Below are 25203 nucleotides of genomic sequence, written 5' to 3' on the forward strand. Positions count from 1 at the left end.
CCGGGCTTCATGTGGGCACACGGAAGCCCGCCTGCAAGCCTGGACGGGGCCTCCGCCAGGAACCAGCCTGGCCTGGCCCCCAACCACGGACGTCCAGCTCCCAGAGTTGGAGGTGTCAGCATCTGTGGTTAAGCCCCAAGCCTATGGGGTTTTCTCTTGGTTCCTAGGCCTCGGCCGAGGGCTTCCCTGGGGTGGAACTTCTCTCTGAGCCTCCACGGGGTGTGCTGTTTGCAGCTGCTGCTGCCGCCTGGAAGAAGAACTCGTCCTGAGATCAGCTGGGGAGGGGGCAGGGGCGGGGGGCAGGAAATCTCTCCAGACCCACAGGTCCCCCAGCCTCAGAGGCCTCTGCGGTTGGCCGGCTCACCCCTGCCCAACAGCCCCAGACAGATGACCAATTTCACTGCAAGCCAGCCGTGGGCCAGACACTGCTCCCTCGGGCCAGCCCCGGCTGCTTGCTCCCCCCCCCCCAGCCATCGGGGGGCTTCTGGGGGCGCCCTTGAACCAGCCACTGCATCTCAGCTCTGCCTTTTACCACCTCCTTCCCTTCCCCGCTTGGCTGATGGCTTCAGTGAGAACAGAGAGCTGGGGCTTCAGGCAGGGGCCCTGCAGATCACTCCCCTTCCAAAGAAGCCTGAAAAAGAAGATGCTACCCATCAGCCCCTCACCCCCGGGCAAGGTGCCAGAACCCCAGAAGGAGGGCGGAACGCTGCCGGCTTTTCGCCAGGCGCCCAAGGGGTGACCCACGGTTCCCCTCGGTTCCCCTTGGGCCATTGGGGTCCCACGGCGGAGTCGGGTGAAGGCCAGGACCACGGCCACCGTAGATGGGAAGGCGGCCTCCGCCTGGGGCAGCGGGTGCCGGCCTCGCCCCCCCGAGCCAGAGGAAGCGGTATCTGGGCGCGGAGAGGCAGGGCGCCGTCGGGGGTGGTCTCCGTGCCCCTTGCACCAGGCTCCCTCCCACCATCAGACCCTGGGCCTGCACCAGCTGTTACACCATCCCTTCGCAAGAGGCACCAGCCCGCTGAGCTGAGGGGGCCTTTCCTTCCCCAGGCCAGCCTCCGTGCTGGGCAGGCCGGTTCCAGTCGGGGCAGCCATCTCCTAGCTGAGCCGTCACAGAGCAGCTCGTGCTCTCTGGGCCCCAGTGTCCTTGCTGGAAGTGTGGGCAGGCTCTGGCCTGTCCCCTGTCCAGCCTCTTCCCCTTTGGTTTGCCCTGGAGTCCTTGGTCTGGACGTGTCTGCTGGGGTAGCTCCAGGTCTGCTGACGAGGGACAGGGACCTGCCCTCAGAGGCCCCACCATCTGAGCCCGTCCCCTCCTGCCTGGGTGGAGGTCCTGATGCATTAGAATCCTCAGGCCTGTCTATTGTCACATCTGATTCCCGCCCCCAGGCCCAGCGCAGAGTTCCCGGGCTGAGTGGGGCTGCCGAAGGCAAGACCCCGGGCTCTGGGAGGGCCTGGGGTCCCGGGCAGGCCCACTGCTGCCCACAGCCTCCACCACACCGACTGACGCGCACCCAGGCCCCGGTCTGGGCTCCACGGCACCCGCGCCAAGCTGAGGGCCCTGCACAGAGCCCAGGGCTGTGTCCAGGGCCAGGGCCCACCTGGGGGGGTCCCCATTCTGTGGGAATGCTGCCTCCCTCCCGGGCACGTTTCCTGGCTGACCCGGGTGGGCGGGTCTGGGTGTGTGCAGGGGAGGCCGCCTCCTGTCCCGGGCTCCAGGCAGACTTTGCCCCGAACGCCTGCCTGAGTTTCCTTGTGGTCTTCACTTCCTGCTCCGGGCTCAGCGGGCAGCACCTCCTCGGTGGGAGCGGAGTCTCGATCCAGTCTCGATCCTGGATCTCCTCGCTCCCCACCTCCCTCCCTCCCCAGGCCAGGTCAGCCTTGGGGGAGGCAGAGCTTCTAGGGTGAGTATCGGGATCCTTGAGCCCTGAAAGCAAGGGGTCGGGCAGGGCGTCCTGGGCAGGAGGCAGGACGGGGTCAGACTGGGTGCACAAGGCCAGCCAGACCAGGGCCAAGGCTCTCGGACGCTCCAGGCACGTTTTTCTGTCTGTGTCTCTCTCTCTCTCCATTCATAACCGTGCCTGGCTCGGTGTCCCATGTCTGCCTCATTTAGTTCTACTGAATTTCTTTTTCTTCCCTAATGTTTAACAGATTCATCCTAGTTTTTACTGCCTTTTGAAATGAAGGGAGAAGTTCTTTTGTTCCCGAGGACCCTCTGCGTTTTTATGACCCCAACACTTGGCCTTGGACATGGCTGCTCCATCAGACGAAGTCTTTTCTACTTTTGAGGACAAGCTTTGAGGGCAGGCAGGGCCCGCCAGTCCCCAGAGTGCTCAGCTGCCCAGCCCCGGAGTCCTCTCCCTCGCCAGGGTCCCCAGGGGAGCTCAGAGGCGGCTGGGGGTTCTGGCTGCAGCCTGGGGCAGGTCCAGTCTGTGCACTGACCTTAGGGGCATTCCTCTGATTCCCAGCAAGTGCAGACTGCGTGTGCCCAGACAGCAAGGCCCTGAGAACGGCACGCGAGCCGGCTTGCTCGGGGTCCCTCAGACCACTGCCCCCCACGCCCTACACAAAGACACGGGTCAGGGCCTGTCCTCAGGTGCCTGGGACTCCTGGTCCTTCACAAACCACGCAGGAGGCAAGGCTGCTGGGCGAGCCTTCAGCACTGACTTGGGCAGACCCCTGAGGGTCTGCTGCAGGGTCCAGGGCCTGGGCAGGAGTGACACTGGAATGCTGAGGCATGCGTGTGTAAGCCTGTGGGCTCAGCCCTCAGCCCAGCCCCACGAGGGGGCTCGCTGGCACCGACACAGCCCTGTGCATACCGTGCTCCCCTGGCCCGTTCGTCCTGAGGCTGCTCTGTGAGCCCGTGAGGATGAGGCCTCGGGCATCCCTGCCCTCCAGGCAGGCAGGCCAGTGTGCACAAGGTCATCATAGAGGCAGTGAGGTGACAGACAGCTCAGGGTTGTCGCAAGGCCACCCAGAAAGGCCTGACAGTATCTACCGTACGACATGGGGTCACACAAGGTCACCCCGAGAGGCCTGGCAGTGAGGTGACAGACGACGCAGGGGGTGGCGGTGAGGGTGTGGTTCGGCCCGCCTGGGGTAGCCAGCTGCAGGGCAGGGCTGGGAGGATCGGGCATCCTCAGTGCTTGGAGGTCTCCGTGTCTGTGGGAAGTGGCCTGGGGTGTATGGCGGGAACGGAGGCGGAGGTGAGGCCGCGGGCCGCTGGAGGAGCTTGGTCTCACTGGAGGAGCTCGGGCCCAGTTTTGAGCAGGGCCAGGTGTGTGCCTATCTGACACATGTCTGGTTGAAGTCTCAGGAATGGACTGGAGGGAGGGCCCGGCCAGAAGGCTGCTGCATTCTTCCAAGGCAGACAGCAGGGCGTCCTGCTGGCAGCTGGCGAGGGGTGAGGGCCGAGGGAGGGGGCTGAGCTGTGGTTCCTCGGGAAGCAAAGCTCACACGGTGACGCTTGCTGGTCCATCGGTCTGGCTGTCCAGACCGCCCCAAGGAGAACTCAGTCGTGTCCGACTCTGCAACCCCATGGACTGTGGCCTACCAGGCTCCTCTGTCCATGGGATTTTCCAGGCAAGAGTACTGGAGTGGGGTGCCATTTCCTTCTCCAGGGGATCTTCCCAACTCAGGGATCGAACCCGGGTCTCCAGCATTGCAGATAGACGCTTTACCATCTGAGCCACCAGGAAGCCCACAAGGAGAACTGGGACCCTGCAATCCAGGAGCATGGTGTAGCTCTCCATTTCTGAGATCTGCGTTATTTCTCTCAAAAATGTTTTGTAGTTCTGAGCATTCTGGTTTGCATTCCTACTTTACTGACAGTTTCTATCATAAATGAGTGTTGAATTTTGTAGAATAATTTTTTTGCTTCTATTGAGAGAGTTATATGTTCTCTTTTATTTCATTAATATAGTGAATTACATAGATTTGACATTCTCATGTTAAAATAAGCTTTGTGCTCCTGGGATGCTTGTTCATGGTGGGTTATTTGTTTTCTGTACTGGTGGATTCAATCAGCTAATGCTTGTGCTTTGGCCATGCTGGTTCTTCGTTGCAGTACATAGGCTTCTTTAGTCGTGATTCGTGGGCTTAGTTGCCCCAAAGCACTTGGGCTCTACCTCACCAGCCAGGGATTGAACCCGAGTCCACTGCATTGGAAGGTGAATTCTTAATCACTGGACCACCAGGGAAGTCCCAAGCTAATATTTTATTAAGGATTTTTGTGTCTATGTTCAGGCATGATATTGATCTATAGTTTTCTTGTAATAGTATCTTTGTCTAATTTTTCTAAAAAAATATTTACCTCTGTATCTGGCTGCACTGGGTCTTAATGGTGGCACGTGGGATTTTTAGTTGTGGCATGTGGAACCTAGTTCCCTGACCAGGAATCAAACCCAGGTCCCCTGCATTGGAACACAGAGTCTGAACCGCTGGACCACCAAGGAAGTCCCAGTCTTTGTCTAGTTTTAGCATGAGGGTAAAATTTGTCTATGAAAATGAGTTGGGAAGCATTCGTCCTTATTTATTTTCAGCAAGTGGTTAAGATTGCCAGTATTTCATTGGTAAGTGTTTGATAGAATTCCCCAGTGACACCATCTGGGTCAGGAGCTTTCTTATGTGGAAAGGTTTTTAACTATGAATTCAACAACTTTAATAGATATAAGCTATTCAAAATTTTTATTTCTTGTACAAATTCTGGCAAGTTGTGACATTCAAGAAATTTGTGATTTTCGACTGAGATGTCAAATGTCTTTGCATAAAGTTATTAATAACTTTCCTTTATTACACTAACGTCTGTAGATCTAAGTGGCATGTCCTCCTTCATTCTTTTGTTTTGGACAGGAAAGTTGGTTTACTGGTGGGCGTGAGTAAGGAAGGGACAGAGCCAAGACTCTCATGAGTGCAGGGCCCGCCATTTGTCCCAGGAGCCATGACTGGGGATTCTTTGACCCCATAGTCCCCTAAGACGAGCTGCTTTTCTGCCACCATGTCTTCAAATTCATCCACATTAAACTTAGTAAATACCTATTCCTTGGAGATGTGGACTTTTTGGCAGAAGAAACTTGAACTTGGCCCTCTGGAGGGCTTCAATTACACACTCCTTGTTCTATATCTTGGTGCAGATGGACATTGTAGCTTGGCCAATGTGGATCCTGGCCACTGTGCCCTGGAGCTTCCAAAGGCACCGTGTATACCTGTCTGGAGCCTAGAATGGGGACGGCATGCCAGTCATGAATGTCCCAGGTCCCTTAGAGCAAGCTGAGCAGGCAGCAGGCTGCATAGCCTACCCAGAAGGCTGTCGTTTGCAAGCAGCACACAGCACCCCCCGCCCCCCAAGCACGGGGAAAGAGCACCGTTGACTCAATTGGCTGCAAATCTTCATGCTTGACATTAGTCATTTATGGACTTTTTTTCTTGATCAGTTTAGCCAGAGGTTTATCAACTTCATTGATCTTTTCAAAGAACTAGCTTCCATGTTATTGATTTTTCTGTTGTTATTTTTCTATTACATTAAATTATTACCATTTCTTATTTCCTTTCTTCTTACTTGGGTTAGTTTGTTGTTGTTTGCTTCCCAAAGAGAAGTCTCAGATCAGTGATTTTTGGCCTTTTCTCCTTTAGTGTAATCACTTAAAGCTACAAATTTTTCTCTAAACTCTGAGTTAACTTTATCTCACAGATATTGATAAGTTGTGTTTTCATTATTAATTAGTTCAAAACATTTTCTCATTTCCCTGTGATTACTTATTTAGCCCCTGAATTTATTATAGTTATGTTATTTAATTTCCAAATATTTGGGCATTCTTTGGGTAGTTTAGTCTTTTGTTGCTTATTTCTCATTTAGTTGTGTTGCACTTGAAGGACATATTACATATGATTTAAATCCTCCTAACTGTAATGAGACTTGCTTTGTGGCCCAGCACGGGGCCTATTTTGAGGCTGTTCATGTGCACTTGAAACGAATATGTATTCTGCTCTTGATGGATATGCTGCTCTATGGACATTTGTGTGTGCAAGTTGATTCACACTGTTCAAATACACCATGCTCTTAATAATTTTTTCTTAGTTGCTGAGAAAGGAGTGTTGGAATAGCTTACTATAATTGTGGATTTTCTACTTATTCTTCTGAGTTGATCTTTTTATTATTATGAAGCTTCACCTTTTATCTCCAGTAAGATTCCCTGTATTAAAGTTTACTTAGAGATCAATACTGGAGAAGGGAATGGCAACCCATTTCCAGTACTCTTGCCTGGAGAATTCCATGGACAGAGGAGCCTGGCAGGCTACAGTCCTGGGGTCACAAAGAGCTGAACGTGACTGAGGAGCTAATACACACGGATATCAATACACCCCACCCAACTTTGTTATGATCAGTGACAGTGATAGTGAAAGTCACTCAGTTGTGTCCGGCTCTTTGTGACCCCATGGACTATACACTCCATGGACTTCTCCAGGCTAGAACACTGGAGTGGGTAGCCTTTCCCTTCTCCAGGGGATCTTCCCAACCCAGGGATGGAACCCAGGTCTCCTGCATTGCAGGCAGATTCTTTACCAGCTGAGTCACAAGGGAAGCCCTTGTGATTCTTATGGTTAGTGTTTCATTTTCTCTTTTCCATCCTTTCACTTTGTTATCATTTTTTAATTTTAATCTGTCTTTTTGGAAAGTGTATATCATTTACACAGTGTATTTTCACTTCTTGCTTTTTAAATCCAGTTTGATAATCTTTGCCTTTTACTTGAAGCATTTAGACCAGTTATATTTAATGTAATTGCTGATATGGTTGGGTTAAATCTACCATCTTGCTGTTTTCTATTTATCTCATCTATTCTTTGCTCCTTTTCCTCTCACTTTTGGATTAACTGGAATACTTTGTTTTATATTCCATTTATCTCCTCTGTTGTTTTATTTATTATACCTCTTTGCTTTATCTCTTCAGTGGTTTCTATTGGACTTTCAATATGCACATTTAACTTACTGATGACTGATTGGATATAAGAGAGAGGGGAAATTTGTGTGTTAAAAATGACACTCAAGTATCTGGTCTGGACAACAAGAGGGATCATTCTCTGAAATAGGGAACTCTGAAGGAAGATAACAGTGTGGGGAGTTACAAAGGGGCTTGAAGATGTGATCAGTTTTGGTTCATTTTCTGAGATAGGGAACTTTGAAGGAAGATTACAGTGCCGCGGAGTGATGAAGGGCCTTGATGGTGTGGTCAGTTTTGGTTCATTTTCTGAGACAGGGAACTTTGAAGGAAGAGTACAGTGTTGCGGAGTGAGGAAGGGGCTTGATGGTGTGGTCAGTTTTGGTCAAGTTGCACTTAAATTGCTTGTTATATATCCAAGAGAAGAGGCCTGCTGTGCAGTCCATGTGTAGTCCAGAGGTCTGAGCTGGAGCTGGCAGCAGGGTCATGGGCACGGGCTGATTCTTGAGTCAATAGGATGGGGTGAATCTGTTATGAAGAGTGTGCGATCGGGTGAGAAAAGGCCCCAGTGAAACTTGGCCCAAGGACCAAGGACCAAGCCCCAGTGAACCACGTTAGGGACCCACATGGAGAACAGCAGGGGTGTGAGAGGAAAGGCCAGATAGGAGGAGCAAAACAAGGCCCGTCTGCATCACAGAGGGAAAGCCGCCTAGCGAGTGCCCCCAGGGGCTGCCTCCAGATCGTCCTGATCCGGGCTGCGTGCAGCGGGCCGCGAAGGTCATCTGAGGACCGCCTCCTTCCCTGCACACGTGTACCTCATGTGCACTTAGATCTGGTCCATGTTGTATCAAAACACTTTTAAAATAAAGAGCTAGGGATGTTCAACTCTGCCCAACGCTGCTGGGAGGTGGAGTAAGGCGGTGTATTAGGTGTCTGTGGGGGTCTGCGGTGCAGCAGCCAGAGGTCCTCAGGAGGATGTTTCTGGGTGCTGACCATGGACGGTCCCCTGGTCCCGGGGTCCCACATGGTGGTGGAGGCAGAGGAATTGAGGAGGCAGACACTGTGCGTGTGGATGTCTTTCGGGAGAACTTGGACCTGGTGGGCTTGAGGCACGGTATATCCTCTAGCCGGACCCTGCAGACAGCTGCGCCCCGGGGAGGCAGGCAGGCAGTGAGCAGACCCAGCCAGTCTTCTCCAGAGGGTGAAGTGCGGGGGTGCATTGCAGGACCAGGGAGGACGAGGGGCCGTGCTCTTGGCCTGCAGGGCTTCCCTGGGGACCGGTCGCCCGAGTCCTCTCCCTCCTGCTCCAGCAGCTGCTCGGGCAGCCAGAGGCCCCCAGGCAGCAGATTCCCCGGGCCCCACCCTGTCACGGAGGCTAATCAGAACAGCACCCAACCCACCGGCTTTCCGCAGCCCTGCAATCTGACAATCTGCCCCGTTGCATCGCTGACTTCCTAGAAGTGCAGCCCCAGCACGCTGCACTGCACACCCTGACTCTGACCTCGAGCAGGAGCCTGACCGCTTGGCTTGGTGCCTGCCAGAGGGGGCTCAGCAGACGCAGGGAGGGGAGCAAACGGGGACTGCAGCGAGGGTCCCAGGACAGGCGGGAGGTGAGGGCACAGGGTGAGGGTGAGCATAGGGCCCACGAATTGGCTCCGAGCTGCTGTGTGTGTGCATGCGTGTGTGCGTGTATACCGATATGTGCATACATGTATGTGTACCTGTGACTGTGCCTCTGTGTTTGGTGTATGCATATGTATATGCGTCCATGTGTTGTGTGCATACGTGCACACACACACATGTGGACAGGTGGTGGGGGTTGTACTGCACCAACCACATCCGAAAGTCAGCCAAGTGCAGCTCCCCCATCTGCCCTGCCCCCGCCCCCTGCTCAGACAGGCCGTCCACTCTCTGTTGGTAGGAGTCCTCTCCCAGGCACAGGTTGGCCCAGGGTTTCCCTCTGCCATTGGCCCCTCAAGCCTCTGACGCTCGGGGATTTCTCATCTTTTCAGGACCTCTGAGAGAACCCCGTCTCCTACACCACTTTGGAGTCAAAAGTCCTAAATCTACTTTCCATACTGTCTGTGGATTTTTAGTGGGGTGCTGGCCATCTTTTTAAAAGCTTTTTATTTTGGAAAATCTCCAGTAGACATAATTTTCATAATAGAAGGCTATGATGAACTCCAAGTGCCTGCCACCCGCAACTTCAACAGTGATCAAATGGCTCACAGTTTTATCTGCCCTTGTTCTATCAGTGGGGAGGTTTTAGAACAAATACCAGATATCATATCAGGGCATCTACCAAAACTTCAGCATAAATGAAAGCAACGGCTTTAAAATACATACTGCGAGGTCATGACCACCCCGAATCAGGCAAGCAGCCAGCGTTCACATTCTCTGTTGTCGCGTGCACCTTTAAAACTGTTTGTCTGGATGCACGGGGATCTGAGGGTTCCGGCTGCAGGCCCGAATCCCGAATCCTATGTGTGATGGCGAGGCCTTGCGCATCGGCTTCTCAGAGCGTGCAGTCAGCCCCGCCCAGCGGGGCCATGTTCCTCACGCCCCGGCCTTCCCAGTCTGGACATCGGGCATCGCCATCAAGGCCTCCTTGGGGGGACCTGGTTGAGGTGCTTCTGCCCCAACCCTCCTTCCTGTCTCAGCCTGTCCCCGCAGTCCCCGCACTCCCAGGTCCACACGGGGGGTGCTCCTCAGTAGAGAAGGCCCCCTGCGTTGTCCGACTCGGCCGCGGTCCCACGGGGCAGAGTGGAGCTCCAAGAAGCCCTGAGCTTCCGCCCCGCCCTTGCCTGTGCCTCGCCCTCAGTGAATAGAAGCTGGATTGTGAACATGGTGCTTCGCTCAGCGTCCCGACTGCCTGGCCACTGGCAGCTCGGCAGGCCCAAGGTCCGCGTCCTCTCCTGCCGAGGGCACCGCCGAGTGTCCCCCATCTCCTCGCCTCCCCTCTTTTAAAAAAACTGAAGTGCAGTTTGGTCTTCCTGGTGTCTTAGACGGTTAAGAATCCGCCTGCAGTGCAGGAGACCCAGGTTTGATCTCTGGGTCGAGAAGATCCCCCGGAGAAGGGCATGGCTACCCACTCCAGCTTTCTTGCCTGGAGAATCCCACGGACAGAGAAGCCTGGTGGACTACAGTCCATGAGGTCGCAAAAGGGTTCACACATCACTGAGACACTAACATTTTCACTTCTTTTTCTCACAGCTGGTTTGCAATGTGTGTTAATTTCTGCTGCACAGAAAGGGATTCAGTCATGCATATACACATACGTATGCTTGTTTTTCAGTCACTAAGTCACGGCTGACTCTTTGTGACCCCCACGGACCACAGCACGCCAGGCCTCCCTCTCTATCACCAACTCCGGGAGTTAACTCAAACTCATGTCCACTGAGTTGTTGATGCCATCCAACCATCTCGTCCTCTGTCATCCCCTTCTCCTCCTGGCCTCAATCATTCCCAGTATGTGTGTGTGTATATATATGTGTCTGTGTGTATATATATATATATATACAGTCTTTTGCATATTCTTTTCCATTATGGTTTATCACAGAATACCAAAAATAGTTCCCTGTGTCCTACAGGGAGACCTGCTGTTTATAAGAGTTTACATCTGCTAACCCCAAACTCCCAGTCCACGCTCCCCCACCTCCCTTCACCTCCCCTCTTGACACTTCTCTTCAGGGCCTGGCCGTGTAGAGCAGTCCCCAGACCAGGGCTCACCGTGGGCACCCCTGGGGTGTCGCCAACTGTGTTCTGGGCCCACTGCAGCTCCTGTCATGGGTGGCCAACTTCAGAGCTTAGATCAGGTTCAGGTGTGATTTTGGGGGTTTGGCGGTACCACTTCATGAAGCAACTTTTTTTTTTTAAAGTATAGTTGAAAATTCATGGATGTAAACACTGTGTTTCAATCTGTTAAAAATTATTCTCCTTATGGATATTAGATGATCCTGTCTTTGGCCAGTGGGAGTGAGCTTGCTTTGCTCTCGAGTCCCTCTGATGTTGGCGACCATCTTGATCTGCTTTGCTCTCTGGTATGAAAAACCGTTCTGGATGCATCTTATCTGTTCCCCAACCCAGACCTAAAAGCGTCTACTTCTCTCTGCGGGCCCCCTTCCTCTTCATGAGAAACCCTAGCCAGAGACCACAATCTGGCTGTTAGGCATGTTGGTTTCGAAGCCTTATCAGCAGTGAGAACCAAGAAGCTTTATTTTGAGACAAGACACAGTACCAGTACAAACTGATACTCTTCACTCAAATTCACTTTTTCTCACTCAGATTCACTCAAATTGCTTTTTTCTTTTCTCGGTAGATTTTTGTTTCCTTGTTTGTTTTGGTGTGCAGGGTGGTCACAGCTGCACAGGCTTTTCTCTAGCTGTGGCACGCAGGTCTGCTCTCCAGTATGGAGCAAGGGCTTCTTGTTACGATGGCTAGTTTTTGCGGAGCACGGGCTCTGGGGTGCATGGGCTTCGGCAGTTGTGGCTCCCTGGCTGTAGAGACCAGGCTCAGTGGGAGCAGCACACGGGCTCTGCTGCTCCGAGGCGCCTGGGGTCCTCCCGATCAGGGACTGAACCCGTGTCTCCTGCCCTGGCAGGTGGACTCTCTACCACTAGGCCACCAGGGAAGCCCCAGATCTGCTTGGCTTTTACTAAGTTTCATTGATGATACACCTTTATCCTACAGCAGAAGTCTCAACAATGCCTGACACAGTTATTCGCTTGCTTTATCCCATAGCACAACAGTCTCAAAAACCTCACACTACTATCAACAACACTGTTACTGAAAATAATTTAAGGTGAACTTTTTAAAAAGTCACTGAGTGACACAGATGTACAGGCAAAACAATGTTTTTAAAATATTTGGAAGATGTTTACAGACAATGGAACATTCTAGCCATTCTCTTTGTCCTCAGGTTGTATGGATATACACTTGAAATACTGGACTTTTTTAAATATAAATTTATTTATTTCAATTGGAGGCTACTTACTTTACAATATTGCAGTGGTTTTTGCCATACATTGACATGAATCCGCCACGGGTGTACGTGTGTTCCCCATCCCAAACCCCCTCCCTCTTCCCTCCCCATCCCATCCCTCTGGGTCATCCCAGTGCACCAGCCCCGAGCACCCTGTCTCATGCATTGAACCTGGGCTGGTGACCGATTTCACATATGGTAATATACATGTCTCAGTGCCATTCTCCCAAATCATCCCACCCTCGCCCTCTCCCACAGAGTCCTCACTTGGAAGAATTTGGTAGGGTTATGCTACCAACTGATCTTGCAAATTAATTGTCTTCACCTTGCTTTCAAGAATCCCTTTTAAAATATAATGTAATTTAATTTAGTAATTGCATAAATATTTACCTGGTTCCAAAGCCAAATCTACAAATGAAAGTACATTCAATGAAGTCTAGTTTCAATCCCTCTCTCCCTTCACAGCTTTTCTGCCTAGTCCCTGTAGGCAGCAATTTAATTTCAAACAAATGTTATGGCTTATTCTTCCACTTGTAAAAATATAGCCTTCTGCTCCTACATAAATACATGAGCATCAACATCCTTTTTTTTTCACTTAGCTGTATATCCGGGAGATAACCATATACTCGTGAACAAAAATATCTCTGTTCCCTTTTTGCAACTGCCCAGTTCTCCGTGGTGTGGATGGGACAGACTCCACGCCACCAGAGCCCATGACAGATGTCTGAGCGGGGTCCAGGCTGTCGCTGCCCCACAGGCCCGCAGGGTCAGCCTCTCCAGCACCTTCTCCCTAGTTCCGCCGTCCATCCATGGAGGAGATTCCCAGAGGTGGGATAACGGGTTGAAAGGGCCCAGCTGGATGCTTTTCAGTGACCCTCCGGGAGGTTGGATGTCAGAGGAGAGTGTGTGAGGGTGTCCCACCCCCACGGAGGGTTGTCAGACTTGGCTTTGGCCCATCTGACGGGAGAGTGGGGCTGCCACGCCCCGTACACTGAGGGCCCCCTTTCGAGCCATTTACGTCTCCTCTGTGAACCGTCCGGCCATCACTGTATTGGCTGGCATCTTGCCCACCCTCCAGAGGACCTCCTGCCTCCGTCGCTGGGGTTCAGATCACGTTGGGTTCCCCCCAGACAGACTAGCTCGTAGGAGCCTGAGCTGGAGGTCGCCTGCCCTTGGGGGCAGCAGGGGGCGGAGGACCCCCTGGTGGAGAGACAGAACCCCGGGGTGCTCTGAACCTGGGTGCTGACTTCAAGGAGGATGATGGGCCTGGGGCACACGCCTGCTCTCTGTCCACCAGACGCCCCGGCCTGAGGTCACCGCCGGGAAGCAGGGCCTGGGAGCCTCTGTCAGGCTGCAGGGGGGGCCCCTGCAGGGAGTGGGTGCCTGGAGAGGAAGGGGGGCAGAGTGGGCAGGGGCTGCCTGGAGGGGGCGGGCCCAGATGGCCATCTCTGCTGGGAAGGGAGGCCCGAGACCAGGCGGGCGCTGGTGGCCAAAGGCTGCAGGGAGGCGGTGTCCCCAGGAGTGGGGCTGGTGTGGGGCAGTGGTCCTTCCAGGCAGACAAACCCTGGGCAGAGAAAGGGGAAGGAGGCCCTCGGGGAGGCAGGAACCTGTGGCCAGCTGTATCAGCTCCTCACCGCTGTGGGGGATGGTGGGCGGAGGTCCCAGGGCTCAGAGCAGGAGGCAGAGCGGGCAGCTTGGCAGCCACCCTGGAGGAGGCCCCGTGAGCCGCCAGGCACCCCTGCCCCCAGCCGAGCCAGGCCAGGGAGGCAGGGTGGTGCTCACGCGTCCCTGGCCTGGGCTCTGCCTGCCTGTGGCATCTGAGGTGGGTTTGCAGGAGGGGAGCTGCCCCTGGCCCTGGTCCCTGAGTAATGCTAGTGTTGGCAGGGTGGGGTGTCAGGACCAGGCGCTGGGAAGCCCGGGGCGCCCTGCCCGGCTTGTGGGTCTGACTCTGTGGGCCAGGACAACAGGTCCACCTCTCAGGCCCGACTACTCCCCAAGGGGGACCCGGAGGTGACCCTGGGGGCAGCCGGGCCAGGCCAGCAGAGCCTCACAACGCCTCAGGGGCCCCAGCATCCCTCGCTGCCCCGTGTGGTGTCTCTCCCTGGCGCAAGCCCCCCAGCTGGGAAAGGACTGGACACGCCTGGCTCGGCCTCTGCGGGCACCCTGGGGTCCCAGGGTGAAGGGCTGTGGAAGGGGCTGCAGAGGACAGCGGGGCTGAGGGGGTCTGTCTGGGAGCACGAGGGGTCTGGGGGGCTTCGGGGAAGCGTGTGGTGAGAGCGCAGACGGCTGGATAGCAGGGTTGCCTGCCCCGGGCGCCGGAGTGCGAGTGCGCGCCCTGGACGTGTGGCCTTTGGCCACCGGGCCCCTGGGCTGAGCGGCGGTCATAGATGGAGCAGGGGTCCAGAGCCTGGAGGGCGTCTGGTGGGCTGGTCGTCTGACCAGAGGACTCCGGGCTCCGCTTCCTGGGTGTGCTGGCTCCTTTCTGGAAACAGAGCGGTTGTCCCTGGGCCCCTTGGCACCCGTCCCTCGAGGGCTCACTGGCAGGAGGGCCTGGGGGGCAGCACGAGCCAGAGGCCGCGGGCGGGCAGGCAGCGTGGCCACAGGATCCTCCTCAGCGTTTCCAAGCCTGCTACTCCCCTGGGCCCGGCTGTGTCCCCGCGACTCCATCCCTGGAGCGGGAACAGGAGCCTGTGTGGGGACAGCAGGGGGCCTGTCCCCCGCCCCGGGCACATCCGAGCCCCGAGGGTGGGCTGCTGGGCGCTCCCACCAGCCCCCTCCCTGCTCAGCCACAGGTGCTGAGCGGACACCGCGGGGCGGGGTGAGGGGCAGGAGGTGGGGGCTGGGGGAGGTGAGCAGGCAGGTCTCGGGGCCACAGAGCGCTTCCTGGAATGACGGAGGCGGCTGCTGCGGGGGCTGCTCCGGGGGGAGCCCCCAGTGGCCCATGGGGTCCCTGCCGCCAGCCCAGTGGGGGAGGGCGGGAGGCGGGGTCCCTGGCGCCCAGCGCTTCTCACCCGAGGAGGTGGGTGGCAGAGCCGCTGGGGCTGTGTGCCTGTCCCCTGCCCTCCACCCCCGCGGGTCGGGTCGGGGCCTTGGCTCTCCCTGCCCCGCAACCACTTCCGCGGCAGTCCCCGTCTGCGAGGCCGGTGGTCAGTGTGCGGAGATGAGTCACGGGTCACATCCGAGGGCCTGCGGCGGCGGCGGCAGGGTGAGCCTCGCACAGGACAAGCCTCGAGTGGACGACGTCTCACGCCAAAGAGCCGCACCCAGGCAGCCAGCCCCGCGCCCACGTCCCGGGGCTGAGGGGCCAGCTCACCGCCCACCCGCTGCAGACCCTTCCCCGCCGCACACCACTTCTCCATTTTTATAAACTTGTTTCATGGAAAAGTTCAACTGTATATTGAACTAGGGAGTCTAGCACAGAGACGCCCAGGCTGCCTGCCCCACGGGACCGAGGCCGCCTGGTCTTACAGCAAAGCCCCGTCCCCTGTGTCACCTCAGCCGGTGACTCCTGGGTGAGCGCCCAGCAGGCAGGAGTCCAGCCAGGGCACAGTGATGGGCCCGAGGACAGAAGCCGGCCCCTGGCCCCTGCCCACGCTGGCTGATCCCCAGGTGGCTCTCGGCAGTCCAGGCCTGCGGGGTCCCTCGGGGGCTGGGGCAGAGCTGGGCTCATCCAACTGCCCCTTTACGAGGGACCAGCCTGCAGGGAGATGGAGGGCGCGAGTCCAGGAAGAAACAGCGGATGGGGGTCGGGGACCCAGACCCCCAGAGAGACGCTCCTGGAGGTGGAGCGGCCGTGGTGGGGGGACCCCAGGGAGGGGAGGCGAGTGGGCAGCCTGGCCAGGAAGGGTCCGGAGGCACTGGACCCTCTGGGGCCCTGAGGCCGGTCTGGCGGCTCAGGGGATATCTGAGCCCAGGGCCTGTGGACAGCGTCAGGGGGGAGGGAGGGAGGAGCAGACCGCCCAGTTGAACAAGGCCTGCGGTCTTCAGGTCTGGGGTGGAGTTCAAGGGTGTTTCCTCAAGATGGGGCCTCATTTTCCTGTGAGGTGGGGGGGAGGATGGCCCTCGGGCTGAGCGGTGAGCCTGGGGTTGGGGGAGGATGGCCCCCCAGGGGTGAGTGGTGAGCCCGGGGTGGGGTGGGGTGAGGATGGCCCCCAGGGGTGAGTGGTGAGCCCAGGGTGGAGTTAGAATGGCCCCCCAGGGGTGAGTGGTGAGCCCAGGGTAGAGTGAGGATGGGCCCCCAGGGGTGAGTGGTGAGCCTGGGGTGGGGGGAGCTGTGAGGCCCATGGTGGGATGACCTACAGATCCACCCCTCTCCTCCCCCTCCCCCGGCAGCGTCCCCATCCCCGTCAGTTTCCCAGGTGTCCCCCCTTCCTCCCACCCCCGCGTGGTGTCCCATAGTCACCTCTGCCTTGCCCGCTACAGTGACAGCGGGGCAAATAACAGGCCCCAGGCAGGTTTGGGGCCAGACCAGTGGCAGGTTGGGGGTGGAGGGGTTGTTTCCCAGACCTGGTTTTGAGAAGAGGGGAACAGAAAGTGCTGGCAGCGACAGAAGGCTGAGCCCAAGGCCCAGAGGCCCGGCCCCTGGGGTGTCCTTGGTCCCCTCCCCAGGTGCCTGGGGCAGGGCTGGGGCTGGCCGAGGCTAGTGAGGTGCTGCCCCCTCCCACCCCACTCCCACATCTAAGGGCCCGTGGTCAGTAATCAGGGTAAACTGTCCTCCCTGCAAAACACCGGAGATAAGGCAAGGTCCAGGAAGAACGAAGAAGCAGTGTTAGTGTTAGACCAGCGCTCCTTTACCTCAGGCTGGGGGGGCGGCGGTGACGGGAGCCCCTGCGCCCACTCCAGTGGCCACATCTCCCCGCGGACAGCGCTACTCCCCTCCGCCCAGCTGCGCCCAGATTGTGAAAGCCAGGCCGGCCCGCCCCGCCTCCAGCCTCCCCTTCCAGCGCAGAGACACCGCGGCTCCCGCCCTTCCATCTTCCAGGAAGCCCTTCCCCACTCCGCCCCGCCCACCTCCCAGGTCCAGCTTCAGGGCTGCCTCCTTCTGGAAGCCTCCTGGTCCTGACCTGCCCTCCGTGAACCTCACGAGGTAAGTGTTCGCTCCCCCTGTGCCAGGCGCGTCCCCCTGGGCCATCTCCCCACTGCCCTGCCAGCCGTGTCCAGCGTGGTGCCCATGAGTGAGGCGGCTAGGGCGGGCATGGAAGGGGCAGACCAGTGTAGAGCAAGGCCAGAGTGGGCGCAGAGTCACGGAGCCCTGGGGGGGACCGCTGGGGGGGTCAAGGCCCTCGGCCAGTGGCCTCACTGTGCAGCTCGTGACATCCCACCTGGGTGTCCTCGGGTCCTTCGCCCTCGTTCTGGGTCAGTCCTGAGTCCTCCGCTCTCAGGGCTTTGTTCCCTCCTGGCCCCCGATGGCGGGGATATCACTCCCACCCCAGGTGAGGAGGCCTAGGGTGGGGGTGGTGGAGGCCAGGGGGTCCCGGAAGCAGCGAGGTTCCTGGGGGTGAGGGTGGGGATGAGGATGGGGGCTCTGGGCACTCCCGGCAGCCTCCTTGGGAGTGACTCTGCCTCCCGGGCACTTCCCTGGAAGAGGTTTCATCTGGACAGGGCAGTGATGCCAACCTCCAATTTCAGGAGTGTGTCCCCCCGCTGCAGCGTTGCCAGCAGTCTTTTCTCTCAAACTCCAACGATTCCGAGGGGTGAAGGGCCAGGACACGGGGGCAGGAGGAGCCCCCTGCCATCAGTCCGGCACTAGGACTCCTGCCCCCGTCAGGCTGCCACGACGGCTCTCGGGCAGGTGTGAAGCAGGAGAGGCAGGTGCTGGGACCAGGGGCGCTGAGTAGTGAGGGTGGGGGGCCTTGGAGACGGAGCTCTGTCTGAGCCCGAGCTCTGAAGCAGCAGCGGGGCCACGGGCCCTGCCCCGTCCTGCTCTGTGGAGGGTGCCTTAGGGTTCTGAGCCCGCCTGGCAGTGGGAATGGGTCTGGTCTGGACTCTGGAGGCCCCCTGGTGGGGCCAGGCCTCTTGGACCCCCGGGGACCCAGTGGACCTGGAAGAAAGGACCCAGTCCTGCCCTCCCTCCACAGTGGGGGGATGGTGAGTCAGCTGCAGGCCTGTGGGCTGGGGCAGCGGGGGGGCTGCACCCCACTCCAGGCCGCAGCCACTCATGTTTACATGCGCCTGCTCTGGGCCAAGACTCTGCTTGTTTCCGGGTGCTGGCCACCCAGTTGGATTCCTCCATTGGGCCCTGCTGACCCATGAATGGGACTTGTTGAGGCCCTTCTGTGCAGGAGCAGGTGGGGTCCCAGCCACAAGCCAGGACAAGGACAGGAGAAATACTCAGAAGTTCTACGTCTGAACACCAGGTTGCAAAGGGGCACAGAGGCCTGCGGAGGCTGGGGGCTGGTGGGGAGGGGATGGTCAGAGAGGAGGGACGGCAGGAGAGGAGCCCACAGTGGGACCCTCCAGCCTGGTCTGCAGGGTGAGCCCAGGCCCCTCCTCAGGGGAGGGTACCTGGTTCCCGAGTCAGGAGGCCAGCCAGACCCCTTCATGGAGCCCCAGGTTCTGCCTGTGGAAACGGGCAGGGTGGGGTCGAACTCGCCCCAGCCCCTCGCAGGCCATGCCGGGAGAGATGCTGAGGTCTGGTGCAGAGGACCCAGGCCCAGGGGACAAGGCGCTGCCCTCAGGTGCAGGCAGTGGGCGGAGCGGTCCCTTTGAACAGGGTCTGGGGCCCTGAGCTCAAAGGGGAGGGAATGGGACTCCGGAGGGCCTGGAGGAGTGGCAGAGAGAATATTCTAGAAGGGGAGCGGGTGGTCTGCAAGGACGGCTTCTGAGGAGGGGCAGTGAGGAGGCTAGCTGGTGGAGGGGCGTGGGGAGTGGGGCCCTGGCGCAGAGCAGCAGGAAGCCCACCCGGAGTGGGCTGTGCCGGGGTGCTCTGCGTGCGAAGGTGCAGGGCCTTCCTGCCAGGACACGGGGGCGGGTGGGGACACTGACCGCAGACACGCGGCCCCGCCCGGGAGGTGACAGGGAGGTGCCTCTGCACTGCGGGAGGTCTGGACCACCGGCTCCGCTGTCTCCAGAAAGACCACTGCTTCTCTGGGGTGTCAACAGAGGCAGCCGCTGGCACCCACTTCCTCCCCCAGGAATCTCCCGGGCAGCCCCGGTCAGGGCCGGCACAGGCGGTGGGGAGTCCCAAGCGCTGTCAGTGTCGTCAGCCCGCCCACTGCCTGCCGGCGTTAAGGAGGGGTGCGGTCAGGACAGTGTGGGGGCCTGGCTCACCCAGCCCTGCTTCCCTACCAGCCCTTCGGCAGCACCTGTCGAGGCGTCAGCAGCTCAGGAGGGAACCAGTGAGTCAGGTCAGTGCCTGCAGGGCCCAGGGGTCTCAGAGGGTGAGGGTGAGGGGGCCTCAGAGGTGAGGGCTGTGACAGGTCTCAGAGGGTGAGGGTGAGGGGGTCTCAGAGGGTGAGGGCTGTGACGGGGTCTCAGAGGGTGAGGGTGAGGGGGCCTCAGAGGTGAGGGCTGTGACGGGGTCTCAGAGGCTGAGGGTGAGGGGGCCTCAGAGGTGAGGGCTGTGACGGGGTCTCAGAGGGAGAGGGTGAGGGGGTCTCAGAGGTGAGGGCTGTGATGGGGTCTCAGATGGTGAGGGGGCCTCAGAGGAGAGGGCTGTGACGGGGCCTCAGAGGTGAGGGCTGTGACGGGCTCTCAGAGGGTGAGGGTGAGTGGGTCTCAGAGGGTGAGGGTGAGGGGGCCTCAGAGGGTGAGGGCTGTGACGGGGCCTCAGAGGTGAGGGCTGTGACGTGGTCTCAGAGGGTGAGGGTGAGGGGGTCTCAGAGGTGAGGGCTGTGACGGGGTCTCAGAGGTGAGGGCTGTTGCGAGGTCTGCTCTGGTGAAGGCCGTGACAGGGTCTCAGAGGGTGAGGGCTGTGACGGGGGTCTCAGAAGGTGAGGGTGAGGAGTTCTCAGAGGTGAGGGCTGTGACGGGGGTCTCAGAAGGTGAGGGTGAGGAGTTCTCAGAGGTGAGGGCCGTGACAGGGTCTCAGATGTGAGGGCTGTGACGGGGTCGCAGAGGGTGAGGGCTGTGACGGGGTCTCAGAGGGAGAGGGTGAGGGGGCCTCAGAGGTGAGGGCTGTGATGGCGTCTCAGAGGGTGAGGGTGAGGGGGTCTCAGAGGTGAGGGCTGTGATGGGGTCTCAGATGGTGAGGGGGCCTCAGAGGAGAGGGCTGTGACGGGGCCTCAGAGGTGAGGGCTGTGACGGGCTCTCAGAGGGTGAGGGTGAGTGGGTCTCAGAGGGTGAGGGTGAGGGGGCCTCAGAGGGTGAGGGCTGTGACGGGGCCTCAGAGGTGAGGGCTGTGACGTGGTCTCAGAGGGTGAGGGTGAGGGGGTCTCAGAGGTGAGGGCTGTGACGGGGTCTCAGAGGTGAGGGCTGTTGCGAGGTCTGCTCTGGTGAAGGCCGTGACAGGGTCTCAGAGGGTGAGGGCTGTGACGGGGGTCTCAGAAGGTGAGGGTGAGGAGTTCTCAGAGGTGAGGGCTGTGACGGGGGTCTCAGAAGGTGAGGGTGAGGAGTTCTCAGAGGTGAGGGCCGTGACAGGGTCTCAGATGTGAGGGCTGTGACGGGGTCGCAGAGGGTGAGGGCTGTGACGGGGTCTCAGAGGGAGAGGGTGAGGGGGCCTCAGAGGTGAGGGCTGTGATGGCGTCTCAGAGGGTGAGGGTGAGGGGGTCTCAGAGGTGAGGGCTGTGATGGCGTCTCAGAGGGTGAGGGTGAGGGGGCCTCAGAGGTGAGGGCTGTGATGGCGTCTCAGAGGGTGAGGGTGAGGGGGTCTCAGAGGTGAGGGCTGTGACGGGGTCTCAGAGGGTGAGGGTGACGGGGTCTCGGCGGGTGAAGGCTGTGCTGGGGTCTGAACTTCAGCAGGGTAACCTGTAGGAACAGCCCTGTGGGGGCTGATGATCTGGCACTGGGACGTCACTCGTGGGCCGGAATGCAGAGGAACTTTGGGTGATCCTGGGACCTGGGCTCCCCTCACTCGAGCCTCTGAAGTCTCTCATGGGCTGAGACCAGCGTCTGAAGCTAGGAGAGAAGGGGTCTTAGGGGGCCCTAGCACAGCGAACGCGACTTTGTGAAACTCGTCCCAGGCCCTGGGCTATTTCTAAGTTGGGGTCCCAGCTCCAGAGGACCCCTTGGCGCCCGGACAACAGGGGTCAGCACTCCACTCTCTGCCCCAGATCCCACTTAGGGCGTGGGACTGACAAAGACACCTCTGCCGCACCGAGGGTGGCTTCCCACCCCGCTGTGGGAGCAGGAAGCGCAGCCTCTGGGGTGCTGCCCCTCGCCCACGGCTGCCTCCCCCAGCAGGAAGTGGCGGTGCCCCCACAGCTGAGCGGTCTGAGCCCCGGCCGCCCCCCACCCCTGCCCAGGGGCCCCGCGCCTTCGCCTGGGGCAGGCAGGACCTGAGTGGGTTGCCATGGCTTCTGGGGACCCCATGCTGTTTGAGCTGGACCTTGGGACTTGAGCCCCCAAACCTTTTTCACCCCAAGGGAGAGGCCCCATGAACAGGGCATTTCCTCCAAGTGTCAGGTGCACCCTGTTAATCTTGCAGAGCTGCTGTCCTCCCTGACAGTCATTATAAAGGAGGAAACGTACAGAGGGCAGCTAGATTTTTTAACTTTCTTTCTTCAAATATTGGGCCACACGAGGTTGGACTGAAGCTGACACCCCCACGGGTGTGAAGCAGGACATAGCCCCAAGACAGCCGTCCAGGTAGAGGGCATGTGGTGAGGGGCAGGCCTGCCCCCTCTGCCGTCCCGGGCAGCGCCCTGGGCTGCGATGACCGTCTGCTGATGCAGGCCTTGCTGCCCATAGTAGCGAGGGGCCATCCCGGACGCCACCTGTGTGGGGAGACGGCCCGGAGGCGTGCGTGGCAGGATCACCGGGTGCTCCCAGCAGGCTCGAGTGTTCTGGGCCAGGGGTAGGCAGGCAGGCAGGGAGGACCCCAGCAGTTGTCTCAGTGGGTTCTGGAGTCTGGGGAGCCTGCCTGCGTGGGCCTGGGGTCACAGACCAAGGAGGGAACAAGCAGAATCCTTCAAACATGAGGAGAGAGGTTTCACACGCAGTGGAAGCATTCGTGAAACTTGAATTGCTGGCAAATGGGCACTTAAAATTCAGAAGGGATTTAACGGGATAATTGGGCGGAATATTTCCGCTCCTACTCTCTGCGGTCTGTGCACCAGCTCCCCTAATGGACTGTGGCCTGGACGTTCCCAGGGGGCTGTGGCTCAGGAAATGACTGCCCCGCTTCCAACCCTGGCACCCATGAGCCTGATACTGCTGCCTCTGGGTGCTTCTCCCCTTCCTGTGTGTGAGGGGGGGTAGGGGAGCGGACTCTACCCCGCCTGGCCATGGTGCTCCCCCCCCAATGGACTGAACCCCCTTCTCAACCTCGCCTGAAGGTCAGGGAGCCCCCAGGGGGCCTGGTGCTCATGGAGGGAGGAAGGCCGCTCCCCCCACCCCTCCAGGCCCTTCCAGCCAGAGGAACCAAAGTGGGGGTGGGAGTGTTCGGAGGGTGCCTGCCACTCACACAGGCATGCTCCACGCTCCCACACGTCTGACACCCACGCCTCTGGGTGCTGCCCAGCTCAGGGGGCCACACCGGGAACGTCAGGCCGCTGACCAAGTCCATCCCACCCTGGTGAGCTGGTTCTGGCAGTCCTGGGCTGTCATGGAGCGTGTGCAGGGGAGCGAGAGGTGTGGAGCGTGAGGCCGTGTAGGGGCTTCTGACGATGACCGGGTGGAGGTCACCCAGCAACACCCCGAGGCCACCAGAACCACAGGGCGGCCCCTGAACTCAAGGGGACTTCTGAACCAGATGGGGCGTCAGGCGAGTCTAGGTGGGCCTGAGGGCAGCTGGGGAGGCTCTTGGAGGGGAGGTGGGAGGGAGGCTGGGAACCAGGCACCTAACCACCATCCCCTCAGCAAGAGGGCAAAGCACAGGAGGGAGAGAGGGGCTGGACTTTTCTGGAGGGCTGAGCCGCGGCCCCTGCTGCCCTGGGCCTCAGTGGCCAGGAAGGACCCGGTTGGGAGATGCCTGTCCTGCTGAGGAGCAGGAGTGCGTCGGACACGGGTGCCTCCTGCAGCCAGGTTTGCGGAGGACGTGGAGGGGGGCAGTGAGCCGCCCTGAGATCCCACGGGCCCCTCAGTCTACCAGCTTTCAGACTCCAGGGCTCCCTGGGGTCCCTGTCTTGCAGTTGCCTCTGAGCCCCCCTGGTGAGAATGGCACTGGGCTGGGGCGAGGCTGGCCGCCCCTGGGTCCCCGTCCTGAGATCCAGTGGAGCCGGCGTGGCTGGGGCTGGAGGTGGACCGTGCACCCCCTCTGTCCTCTCTGCCCAGCAGCCAGCAGGTCCCTGCAGGGGCAGGCTCAGGCACGGGGACCTGGGTCCAGCCCTGGGCTGGCTCCCCAAGCCATCTCAGGCCCATGGGCCTCTGAAGGCCTTGATTTCCCACAGGTGCCTCGGGGCTTCTCGGGGTGTCTTCCTTGGGCAGGTAAACTTGGGGCTCCTGAGGTGGTGGGGGGCCTGGGGTCCTCCTGCTGGCCTACCCACCTCACACCCTGCTGCCCCTCTGCAGCCCCGGGATCATGAATAACAGCAACTGCAGCTCCTGGGAGCCCCCAGCGGTCAAGCAAGTCTTTCTCACCTACACGGGCGGGCTCCTGGCGCTAGGCCTGCTGCTCAATGGCCTGGCGCTCTGGGTGCTGTGCTGGCGCCTGCCGCGGTGGACGGAGACCCGCATCTACATGGCCAACCTGGCTGTGGCCGACCTCTGCCTGCTCTGCGCCCTGCCCTTCTTCCTGTACTTCCAGAAGACCTCCGAGGACACACCACTCTGCCAGCTCTCCCAGGCCACCTACCTGCTCAACAGGTACATGAGCATCAGCCTGGTCATGGCCATCTCCGTGGACCGCTACGTGGCCGTGCGGCACCCCCTGCGGGCCCGCGGGCTCCGCTCCCCGGGCCAGGCCGCGGCCGTGTGCGCCACGCTCTGGGCGGTGGTCCTCGGCTCCCTGGCGCTCCGCTGGTTCCTGGACGTGCAGGACGGTGGCTTCTGCTTCGCCGTCCGCTCCGGGCGGAACGCCTACACCGTGGTCTTCTCACTGCTGGGCTTCTACCTGCCGCTGGCCGTGCTGGTCTTCTGCTCTCTGCAGGTGGTGACTGCCCTGACCCAGAGGCCCGAGGCTAACCCGGGCCAGGCGGAAGCCACGCGGAAAGCCTCTCACATGGTCCTGGCGAACCTGGTTATCTTCGTGGTCTGCTTCCTGCCCTTTCACGTGGTGCTGACCGTGCGCGTGGCCCTGGGCCTGGAGACCTGTGCCATTACGATGGCCATCAAGATCACTAGCAGACTCTCATATGCCAACTGCTGCCTGGACGCCATCTGCTACTACTTCGTGGCCAAGGAGTTCCAGGAGGCGTCTGTGTCAACCACATCCCCCAGAGTCAAGGCCCACAAGAGCAAGGACACTCTGACTGTGACCCTGACCTAGGAGATGAGCCATGGGCCCCCCTGCTGGGGGGACCAGTGACCAGAGACAAGGAGCCCCACGATCTGCCCTGAACTCGCTGTGGGCCGTGGGCTGGGGGCACTCTCATGAGGCTCAACTCAGTGGGACAACTGGGCATGGAGCCTGGGGAGGCAACACCCCCACCCCTGGGGCAGAAGCGGAACAAGGATGAGGACAGGAGGCCTGGGGCCTGAGCAGGGCCAAGCCCGGGGACCCTGCTGCGTCCAGAGTCTGGCACACTTGGGGCACTAGGAGTTGGGTGTCTGCTGGGTGCCTGAGGCTCTGATGGCCAGCCTTCTGCTACTGGCCCACAGGGGCCAGAATAAAGCTCTCCACTGGGGCTCTGTGCCATCCACGGCCGCGTAGTGGGAGGTGGAGCACCTGGGGTGTCTTCCAGGTGGCTTTCTAGGGCTTTCCACTTGGGGGCTCTCCATGGGCCCTGCCAGCTGTTTCCCACTCTGGCCTACTCCCCATTATCTTGGGAGCTGCCACCAGAGAGGGCTGGTCCTCAGCTGCCTTGTTGGCCCCAGGCCTGGCCCAGGCCCGAATGTGGGCAGCTGGTCCTGAGCTCCAAGTCCAGGTGTAGGGAGAGGTGGGGCGACAGTTAACTTCTATATCGGCAGGTGACATGAGCATCCACAAGGGCCAGATGTGAAGTCCCAGAAGCCATCTAGGGTCTCAGCCTGGGTGTTAGGAGCTGCTGTAGACAGAAACAGTCTCTGGGACAGAGAAAAAGTGAGAGATGGGAGAGA

At 59.2% G+C, this 25203-nt stretch overlaps 1 protein-coding gene and 1 pseudogene across 4 annotated transcripts; one reads left to right on the forward strand and one right to left on the reverse strand.

The window, feature by feature from the left end:
• The first annotated feature begins 1783 nt into the window (after positions 1–1783).
• Positions 1784–24785, forward strand: GPR35 (G protein-coupled receptor 35). Of its 4 annotated transcripts, none has more exons than XM_065931073.1 (3): positions 1784–1898; positions 16776–16996; positions 23518–24785. In XM_065931073.1, exon 3 carries the CDS (start codon positions 23528–23530, stop codon positions 24431–24433), a length of 906 nt encoding a protein of 301 aa, XP_065787145.1. In that variant the 5' UTR covers positions 1784–1898; positions 16776–16996; positions 23518–23527; the 3' UTR covers positions 24434–24785. The 4 variants fall into 4 exon arrangements, with proteins under 4 accessions (XP_065787145.1, XP_065787154.1, XP_065787162.1 ...); XM_065931082.1 differs by lacking the exon at positions 1784–1898 and adding an exon at positions 23397–23433 and having other exon boundaries at positions 16837–16996; XM_065931090.1 differs by lacking the exons at positions 1784–1898; positions 16776–16996 and adding exons at positions 18816–19256; positions 23397–23433.
• LOC136156408 (small nucleolar RNA SNORA70) lies at positions 5237–5378 on the reverse strand (annotated as a pseudogene).
• Positions 24786–25203: the final 418 nt, after the last annotated feature.

Source organism: Muntiacus reevesi, chromosome 1 (genome assembly GCF_963930625.1).
Source record: "Muntiacus reevesi chromosome 1, mMunRee1.1, whole genome shotgun sequence".
Lineage (NCBI taxonomy): Eukaryota > Metazoa > Chordata > Mammalia > Artiodactyla > Cervidae > Muntiacus > Muntiacus reevesi.